This window comes from Metopolophium dirhodum, chromosome 1, assembly GCF_019925205.1.
Source record: "Metopolophium dirhodum isolate CAU chromosome 1, ASM1992520v1, whole genome shotgun sequence".
NCBI classification, from domain to species: Eukaryota; Metazoa; Arthropoda; class Insecta; order Hemiptera; family Aphididae; genus Metopolophium; species Metopolophium dirhodum.
This window is the reverse complement of record NC_083560.1, coordinates 33,697,968-33,708,786: the sequence shown is the minus strand read 5'-3', so window position 1 is coordinate 33,708,786 and position 10,819 is coordinate 33,697,968. Positions and strand designations below refer to the sequence as shown.

Genomic DNA, 10,819 nt, shown 5'->3' with positions numbered 1-10,819 from the left:
TGGTGGGTATCCTGGAGACTAGGAGCATTTAAAATATAGTAAATACTAAATAATTTATTAAGTACATACTAAGACAGTAAGACTGAGAGCCAATCATTCTCAGATACCATTTATGTAAATAAGTAATTATTTATATATAAGTATTTATAATTACTAATATAAATTATTGTGCCTCATAAGTTAATGAAGTTCGCCACGCCACTGGTATACGGCAACGTTCTTTCTTGCGGAATGCTAAAGAAAATTAATTTATAGATAAATATTATACTATAACAAGTTTTAAATAATATTCACGTTTTCAACTTACAGTTATGCAGATGGATGTCGATAGGTTTAGGAACAACATCAGTTACGGAATTGTTCTAATGAATTCAAACTTGCATAATAAATTATTATAATATTGCTATGTAGGTACGGTTAGTTCTTGTTCAATATTAAATTAATTAAGTAGATACTATATTAATATGATAATATAGTCTATAAATTCTTTTTTTACTGTGCTTTCATATTCAATACACAATAACTTATAACTTACATTATTGGATTGGACATAGCAATGTCGAGTTGAGATACCTGTCTATAAACACATTTTCAATTTTCCCTAACCCGTAACTCCATTGTACGTTTTCAAACACTATATACATTTAAAATATAAATTGTTGATCCACATAAATAATAACAGTTAATATTTAATCTGAACAATGTACAAAACCTCATTTTTATCGATGTTTTTTGGTAGATGTAACATTATTTTGGAGCTATTGTTTTGCCCACTTCCAGTATTTTATCCATACATATATCTGCTTTTATTCCTTCATCTATGAGGGGCATATTAGATAGCATTTTTAAAACGTCTATATTAGAATTGTTCATTTTTGTGTTCGTGTTCACAGTTGAACTATGAATGAACATAATATTATCCAGATCACCTCCAAACCCACCCAGAGATTGTATTAACGAGCCTAATTATTATAATAAATCAATAAACAGAAAATGTGTATACCTGTATATGTAATAATAAATAGTTACATACCTAGAATATAAACTATTAAATTTAAATTTAAATTCCTAGTAGTTTATAAGTACAGAAATTAAACACATTGTTTTGACTAGACTATTTTGTTTAAGATTTAGCAGTATTTTGTGACACTTTAAGATCGATTCGACCGTTTATAATTTCTTATTATTTTCATTATAATTTATTAGTTAATGAAATCTATATAAACTATACAATACTATATTATTGCTATAATTTCTATAAACATTAGCTGTTATTTATACAACTCATAGAAAATATAGTTGTTAATATTGTAAAGGAGATCCCGATTGTTTTAGTCCATTATTTTTTGATTAACTCTGAAAATCCCCCTCCTAATCCCTCCACTGTGGACCTATGATTTTTGTTATAATATAGAAGGTATCTTGGTCGCAAGTGGATTGAATCAGTAGCAACGCCACTGATCCTTACCCTTTTGCTTAAGCAGCATCACCATCTTCACGGTGTACCTTCGTTCGATGCTGCCACCCTTACCCCAGCCATCCTATCTAATTACGTAAGGGTGGTCAAATGATCCATGTTGTTAAAGATTTGGGATCTTATACTGTAAGGAGCTTAATACTGTAAGGAGCTTAATATATAATTTTAACACCACAGATCACTTGAGATTTACTGCTAGGTTTTACATAAAATATACTACTTTTTTTTTAGAATTTTCCAATCCATAAACTGAAACAATTTACACTGCATTTGTAAAATATTATCGTCGTAACGCTCTTTTCACTTTTTGAATTTTTTTTTTTTCATTTTCTTATCTATAACATGAAAATAATTTACGTATATTATAATATTATTTATAAAAAAAAAAAAAAATACTTACAATTTTAAATAAAACAACACTCGAAACAAATAATTTCTTACTGATCCATCGTTATTTTGTCATATCATCTTTTTTCATGTGATTTTTTATGAATGTGTAGTAAATAAGGTGTTGAAAATCCTTGATTGCATAATTTACACGTATACGGTTTTGTGTGAGTGTGCACTAAGTTATCGTGGTATTTCAGATATTGTTTGCTAGTAAACGTCGAATTACATTTTGTACAATGTACAGTGTTATCTTCTACGCTATGATTTGTATTGATGTGTCTGGTTTTGGCATGAATAGTGCTAAATTTAGAACCACATATATCACAGACATGCTTCACTTTATCATGAACAGTTCGTATGTGTCTCTTAAGGATATCTCGCCTGTTGAATACCTTGTCGCATTTTTCACATGTGTAAATGGGTATCATATGGGAAGCAATGTGTCTCGATAACCAACATTTGAATAAAAACATTTTTCCGCACATATTGCAAGTAAAAACATCGTCTCTGGGCGTCTCATCTTCGGGGCAGTGTTCTTCACTGGAGTTTGAATTTGTCATTAGGCAACCGGCACCTTGTTCATTCACTTGAAAATGTCCAATACCTTTATATTCACATGAATGACACATACAGTCTTTGTTATCTTCTCCGAAATAATGTGGGCCGTAAGATACTGTTATTTCTTCTCCGCGTTTGATTTTTTTATTGGCTTTTACTATTGCACTGGTACTTCCTAATGAAAAAATATCTGTATTTGCTTCGCAGTCGTGATTTAAGAATGCGGCAGGGCCGAGCCACAGTTTTGTTTCGCCTGTTTGTAAGGATTTCACGACTGAATAATCTCTTATTCCATCAGAAAAAAAATCATCAGTAACAGGTGCCATTGAACCGTATAATTCTGTTATAAGGTTGTTCATGTAAATGGTTTTCTTAGCTTACTACTTTGACGCCGAAATCTTCGTCTCTTGGGTATCTATAAGATTTCTGATATTCAAACGGCGAAAGAGATCCAAGAGATTCTATATACCTATTTCTGTCTTTGGAATTGTAATAGATTCTTGTCCGTCCTGGAGGAAATGCATACTGGCATTACGCCTGATTTATGTGTAGCAAAGCCGAGAATTGGATCCAAATTTTCTCGTACGCAAATGTCATCTACAGTGCATAGAATTTTGGCTTTTTGATTAACTAGTGTCATTTTAATAAAATGAAAATATACTATATTGTAAATTATTAAAAAAATAAAATTAATTAATTATTTAAAAAAAATCCTGTGTTAGGAATTATAATAATGATAAAGTATTTTTGTCGACAGTGACTTGTTACTATGGTTCAAAATTAATGGTTACTAAAACCAAATTTAAAAATATAAATATAGTGGTTTTATACTTTCTGTGGTATTATATTTACAGAGGGATAAAAACTATGATGGTATTATACTTACGGTGGTATTTAATTAGAAGAGGGATAAAGTATATAGTGGGATATGATATGTGATGGTATTATACTTACTGTGGAATTATATGTACGGTGGTATAAAATATATTGTGGGATACAATATGTAGTGGGATATAATACCACAGTAAGTATAAAACCACTACATATTACATCCCACTATATATTTTATCCCTCGAACGATTCGACCGTTTAATAGGCGTGTAACACCAAAAAACTAATTCTTGCCACCGCATTTAAAAATATAAATATGTAGCCAATACTCCCCCCTTTGAAAAAATTCGTAGAAATTTTTTATTTCCTAATACGTACTTAAAATATTTAAATTCACAATTGTTATTACCTTAACCAGTGTTAGTGGGCATTAACAAAAATTTCTACGAATTTGACAACATATTTATATTTTTAAATGCGGTGGCAAGAATTAGTTTTTTGGTGTTACACGCATATTAAACGGTCGAATCGTTCTCAAAGTGTCACAAAATACTGTTAATGCCCACTAACACTAAACTAAATTATATTCAAACGTAGATGAAGATTCTGGCATATTGAGTGTACTATCTAACAGTGATCGAATTTTTGGCGTTAAAATTGGTGTGTTGACAATTGATCCTATTGTTGAATTAGTTTGTGTTGGTATTTGAATATAATAGATTTTGGCGACGATGTATTAGTATAGTATAGTAGTATTTATAGTATGACGATGTGGAATGAGTACCCGAGTGTAACCAATTTATTCAAAATGTTCTAGAATGTAGCGCAAGCATAAACCTTCATAATCAGAAATCCAGGAAAAATGTATATATTTGTTACCTCCTTTCGAATAAGTTGTTGGGGCAACACTGAAATCTATACCACAAATTTTACAATTTTCTTTCATGAAATTGTTTTTGTAGAATAGTCTTGTTGTTGCATAAATCCCAGCATTGTGTATAGTGCATAGTGCATTACCTTTGCCATGATCGATGAACGCAGAGACGTGACAAGAAATAGTATGTATGGCTCGTGCGGGAAGGCAATTTCAGTCTTGGGTGAAATGCGGCCCTTATCTGCGGCTCGGGCACACACGTCGCCCGCGACTGAAATAGTTCAAATCCCGGCCTTGTTACAGAATATTTTAGTATTGTATAAACCTACTTCAATTACGTTATATATTATTTTGACGCATAGACTCTATGTCGTCAGTGTCATAGAAACCACGGTTCATTGCCCCAGTGCCCCACGCCTCAACGGGGCCAATACTTAAAATAATATTAATAAATTATAGTACCTATAATAATATATTTTAAAAATATCATAATATGGTGAGTACTTCACACGATATAGCTGCTATATTATCTAGTATCAACTTGACGTAGTTGTTTTATGTATCTATATTATGTTGTTTATACGGTGGAACATTACTATATATTTAAGGCACACTCGTTTGAAATAATGAAATGTCAAAATGTCGAATATTATATTAGTAAAATAATGATAATGCTGTTTGTTGTTATATGACGGGTCTATAACCCGGTTAACATTTTATAGACTATGTGAGACAACTTGCTAAATTTCAATACTTGGTACAATTACACTATAGATTTACTGGATTTAATGAAATGGTGAATACGTTTGAATTTCATAAACTGTAAAATTAAAAATGTCTAAAAAATCAAACATAACCAAGTCCTCATATGACTTTGTACCTATTAAAATAGAAATCGGATATAAATTCTGACGAGCCAAGTTTTATCAATTAAACCATTAGTTGGCCTTGGTAAATCGGATACGAGAGAATGGCATAATTTAATATAAATGTAAACACATGGCATAATTCAAAATGATCGGTACGTGCAGTGGCTTGTAAATTTACTGATGAGTGATGTTTAAAATTTCTTCCAAAATTCCAGTAACTGTGACCTCAGCAGAGAGGTCATTTTCAAAACTGACTCAATAATAATTATTTAGGAAATTCCACTTCTCAAAACAGACGTTGTTGTTATCAATAGTATGGAAAAAAAACTGAACTGAATAACTAGATTTAGAAGAAATAACTAACTATTTTGCAAATGCTATATCCAGGAAAAACATTTTTTTTATTAAAATAATTATGTCTGTATATTATTATTAAAGACAATCAATTTTACTATAAATATTTATGATTTTACATTTATATGCTATATTATATAAATTCTATTCTATACAATAAAAAAATATCTAGGTTAATACCGATGTCTGATGTGTACCAGTTATCCATTGTTTATTTAGAAAATGTTCAGATTCAAAAATAATGGGTCCACAGATTAAATTTGCACCGGAGCCCATCTAATTCTATCTACGGCACTGTATGTCGTACATAAAATTGACATTATACCTACTGTGTTGCGGCTAGTACATAAAAAATAAACAAAATATTATGTGTAATATATTATTAATACCACCAATGCTGCTGGCTACTAATATTATTATTATTATTATAACAAGAAGCTGGTCTATCGTTGACGACGATTGTGCCTATACACTGTGTAAATGTTTAATCGAATATAATTAGTTTATTTATATTGTAATATTTCGACAGTGAATTGTTTTAATAATTGTATCCAATAAGTCTTTAATTTTTTTTTAAGTTTGGAATTTATATGGTGTTTAAAGTAAAGTAAAGTAATGTTTTTAACTATTAATTTCATTATTTTTTCTCGACTTAAAATAGCTGCCAACACAGTACTTAGTGCGCTAAGTTTCACGCTTGAAGTGATATTCTGTCAACCAATTAAGATGTGGCTGCAGGTCGTAGTTATGCAAAAGCTATAGTTTTAGTCAGATTCTGTTTTACTCGCGATAATATTACTTAACTTAATGAAAATTAGTTATACAATTATTATAGGTGCACTTAGGATAAATTCGATAAGCCCGATTTATTCAAAAACAGCTTTTAGTTAAATAATTTACCAGTGGAAAGCCCCATGGGCCATGGGCTCGTTATATTATGTAATGTATACATTATATATTATGTATACAAGACTAAATTCCTTTCAAAATCAAAATCCTAAAACCACATAAAACATTTACCTATTATCTTTATCTATATACTTTAGGCATTTTTATCCATTATGTTTATCTACATAATATTTTAGTTATCTACTAGCTCATATACTAAGGATACCGATAATCCCAACTGATCTGCCAATCCAATTTCAACGACTTCAATTTCCGGTAACAACATCTTTCGCGTTAACTATAAACAAATTTGAATTAGTAGGGATCGAAATACGAAAAGAATGTTTAACTCACGGTTAACTATATATATGTTTGCCTATCGCGGGTCGGAGCTCCTGAAAATCAATTTATTTTGCTGCCACAAAATAAAACAACATCAAATATCGTTTAGAGGGAATCTCTGGCTCAATAAATTTAATAGCTTTTGTTTTGTAGTTATGATCCTAAAAAACTCATTAAAATAATAATATCCAAACTTTCTTTATAATGTTCTCTTATTAATTAGTAAACCGACGTAAAAAAAGGGCTTATATTTCTGTAATTGTGTATGTATTAAAATTTATAATTTGTGAAATTGATGTTGAATTTACACATATTCTATATCTACACATATTTAAATCTACACAGTGGTGAAATTTAATGTTGTAAATATTAATATATAAATAAGAAATAAAATAAGAAATTTGTTGGTAAAATTGTATAATTGTTTCAAATATATGGCGATAGCAAATCATTGCCGTGTCAGCTAGAATGTTAGTAGGCAGTGGCGTGACGAAGGATTTTATTTGAGGCACGTGCCTCAGCTTTTAAGGGTGGTGGGTATCCTGGAGACTAGGAGCATTTAAAATATAGTAAATACTAAATAATTTATTAAGTACATACTAAGACAGTAAGACTGAGAGCCAATCATTCTCAGATACCATTTATGTAAATAAGTAATTATTTATATATAAGTATTTATAATTACTAATATAAATTATTGTGCCTCATAAGTTAATGAAGTTCGCCACGCCACTGGTATACGGCAACGTTCTTTCTTGCGGAATGCTAAAGAAAATTAATTTATAGATAAATATTATACTATAACAAGTTTTAAATAATATTCACGTTTTCAACTTACAGTTATGCAGATGGATGTCGATAGGTTTAGGAACAACATCAGTTACGGAATTGTTCTAATGAATTCAAACTTGCATAATAAATTATTATAATATTGCTATGTAGGTACGGTTAGTTCTTGTTCAATATTAAATTAATTAAGTAGATACTATATTAATATGATAATATAGTCTATAAATTCTTTTTTTACTGTGCTTTCATATTCAATACACAATAACTTATAACTTACATTATTGGATTGGACATAGCAATGTCGAGTTGAGATACCTGTCTATAAACACATTTTCAATTTTCCCTAACCCGTAACTCCATTGTACGTTTTCAAACACTATATACATTTAAAATATAAATTGTTGATCCACATAAATAATAACAGTTAATATTTAATCTGAACAATGTACAAAACCTCATTTTTATCGATGTTTTTTGGTAGATGTAACATTATTTTGGAGCTATTGTTTTGCCCACTTCCAGTATTTTATCCATACATATATCTGCTTTTATTCCTTCATCTATGAGGGGCATATTAGATAGCATTTTTAAAACGTCTATATTAGAATTGTTCATTTTTGTGTTCGTGTTCACAGTTGAACTATGAATGAACATAATATTATCCAGATCACCTCCAAACCCACCCAGAGATTGTATTAACGAGCCTAATTATTATAATAAATCAATAAACAGAAAATGTGTATACCTGTATATGTAATAATAAATAGTTACATACCTAGAATATAAACTATTAAATTTAAATTTAAATTCCTAGTAGTTTATAAGTACAGAAATTAAACACATTGTTTTGACTAGACTATTTTGTTTAAGATTTAGCAGTATTTTGTGACACTTTAAGATCGATTCGACCGTTTATAATTTCTTATTATTTTCATTATAATTTATTAGTTAATGAAATCTATATAAACTATACAATACTATATTATTGCTATAATTTCTATAAACATTAGCTGTTATTTATACAACTCATAGAAAATATAGTTGTTAATATTGTAAAGGAGATCCCGATTGTTTTAGTCCATTATTTTTTGATTAACTCTGAAAATCCCCCTCCTAATCCCTCCACTGTGGACCTATGATTTTTGTTATAATATAGAAGGTATCTTGGTCGCAAGTGGATTGAATCAGTAGCAACGCCACTGATCCTTACCCTTTTGCTTAAGCAGCATCACCATCTTCACGGTGTACCTTCGTTCGATGCTGCCACCCTTACCCCAGCCATCCTATCTAATTACGTAAGGGTGGTCAAATGATCCATGTTGTTAAAGATTTGGGATCTTATACTGTAAGGAGCTTAATACTGTAAGGAGCTTAATATATAATTTTAACACCACAGATCACTTGAGATTTACTGCTAGGTTTTACATAAAATATACTACTTTTTTTTTAGAATTTTCCAATCCATAAACTGAAACAATTTACACTGCATTTGTAAAATATTATCGTCGTAACGCTCTTTTCACTTTTTGAATTTTTTTTTTTTCATTTTCTTATCTATAACATGAAAATAATTTACGTATATTATAATATTATTTATAAAAAAAAAAAAAAATACTTACAATTTTAAATAAAACAACACTCGAAACAAATAATTTCTTACTGATCCATCGTTATTTTGTCATATCATCTTTTTTCATGTGATTTTTTATGAATGTGTAGTAAATAAGGTGTTGAAAATCCTTGATTGCATAATTTACACGTATACGGTTTTGTGTGAGTGTGCACTAAGTTATCGTGGTATTTCAGATATTGTTTGCTAGTAAACGTCGAATTACATTTTGTACAATGTACAGTGTTATCTTCTACGCTATGATTTGTATTGATGTGTCTGGTTTTGGCATGAATAGTGCTAAATTTAGAACCACATATATCACAGACATGCTTCACTTTATCATGAACAGTTCGTATGTGTCTCTTAAGGATATCTCGCCTGTTGAATACCTTGTCGCATTTTTCACATGTGTAAATGGGTATCATATGGGAAGCAATGTGTCTCGATAACCAACATTTGAATAAAAACATTTTTCCGCACATATTGCAAGTAAAAACATCGTCTCTGGGCGTCTCATCTTCGGGGCAGTGTTCTTCACTGGAGTTTGAATTTGTCATTAGGCAACCGGCACCTTGTTCATTCACTTGAAAATGTCCAATACCTTTATATTCACATGAATGACACATACAGTCTTTGTTATCTTCTCCGAAATAATGTGGGCCGTAAGATACTGTTATTTCTTCTCCGCGTTTGATTTTTTTATTGGCTTTTACTATTGCACTGGTACTTCCTAATGAAAAAATATCTGTATTTGCTTCGCAGTCGTGATTTAAGAATGCGGCAGGGCCGAGCCACAGTTTTGTTTCGCCTGTTTGTAAGGATTTCACGACTGAATAATCTCTTATTCCATCAGAAAAAAAATCATCAGTAACAGGTGCCATTGAACCGTATAATTCTGTTATAAGGTTGTTCATGTAAATGGTTTTCTTAGCTTACTACTTTGACGCCGAAATCTTCGTCTCTTGGGTATCTATAAGATTTCTGATATTCAAACGGCGAAAGAGATCCAAGAGATTCTATATACCTATTTCTGTCTTTGGAATTGTAATAGATTCTTGTCCGTCCTGGAGGAAATGCATACTGGCATTACGCCTGATTTATGTGTAGCAAAGCCGAGAATTGGATCCAAATTTTCTCGTACGCAAATGTCATCTACAGTGCATAGAATTTTGGCTTTTTGATTAACTAGTGTCATTTTAATAAAATGAAAATATACTATATTGTAAATTATTAAAAAAATAAAATTAATTAATTATTTAAAAAAAATCCTGTGTTAGGAATTATAATAATGATAAAGTATTTTTGTCGACAGTGACTTGTTACTATGGTTCAAAATTAATGGTTACTAAAACCAAATTTAAAAATATAAATATAGTGGTTTTATACTTTCTGTGGTATTATATTTACAGAGGGATAAAAACTATGATGGTATTATACTTACGGTGGTATTTAATTAGAAGAGGGATAAAGTATATAGTGGGATATGATATGTGATGGTATTATACTTACTGTGGAATTATATGTACGGTGGTATAAAATATATTGTGGGATACAATATGTAGTGGGATATAATACCACAGTAAGTATAAAACCACTACATATTACATCCCACTATATATTTTATCCCTCGAACGATTCGACCGTTTAATAGGCGTGTAACACCAAAAAACTAATTCTTGCCACCGCATTTAAAAATATAAATATGTAGCCAATACTCCCCCCTTTGAAAAAATTCGTAGAAATTTTTTATTTCCTAATACGTACTTAAAATATTTAAATTCACAATTGTTATTACCTTAACCAGTGTTAGTGGGCATTAACAAAAATTTCTACGA

The 10,819-nt window shown here is 30.2% G+C and overlaps 2 protein-coding genes across 2 annotated transcripts; both read right to left on the bottom strand.

Moving 5' to 3' along the window:
• Positions 1–1,941: 1,941 nt before the first annotated feature.
• LOC132936871 (PR domain zinc finger protein 5-like) lies at positions 1,942–2,784 on the bottom strand. Its single transcript, XM_061003656.1, has one exon. It carries the CDS (start codon positions 2,782–2,784, stop codon positions 1,942–1,944), a length of 843 nt encoding a protein of 280 aa, XP_060859639.1.
• A 6,271-nt stretch (positions 2,785–9,055) lies between these two features.
• LOC132936862 (PR domain zinc finger protein 5-like) lies at positions 9,056–9,898 on the bottom strand. The gene has a single exon (XM_061003650.1). It carries the CDS (start codon positions 9,896–9,898, stop codon positions 9,056–9,058), a length of 843 nt encoding a protein of 280 aa, XP_060859633.1.
• Between the last annotated feature and the right edge of the window lie 921 nt (positions 9,899–10,819).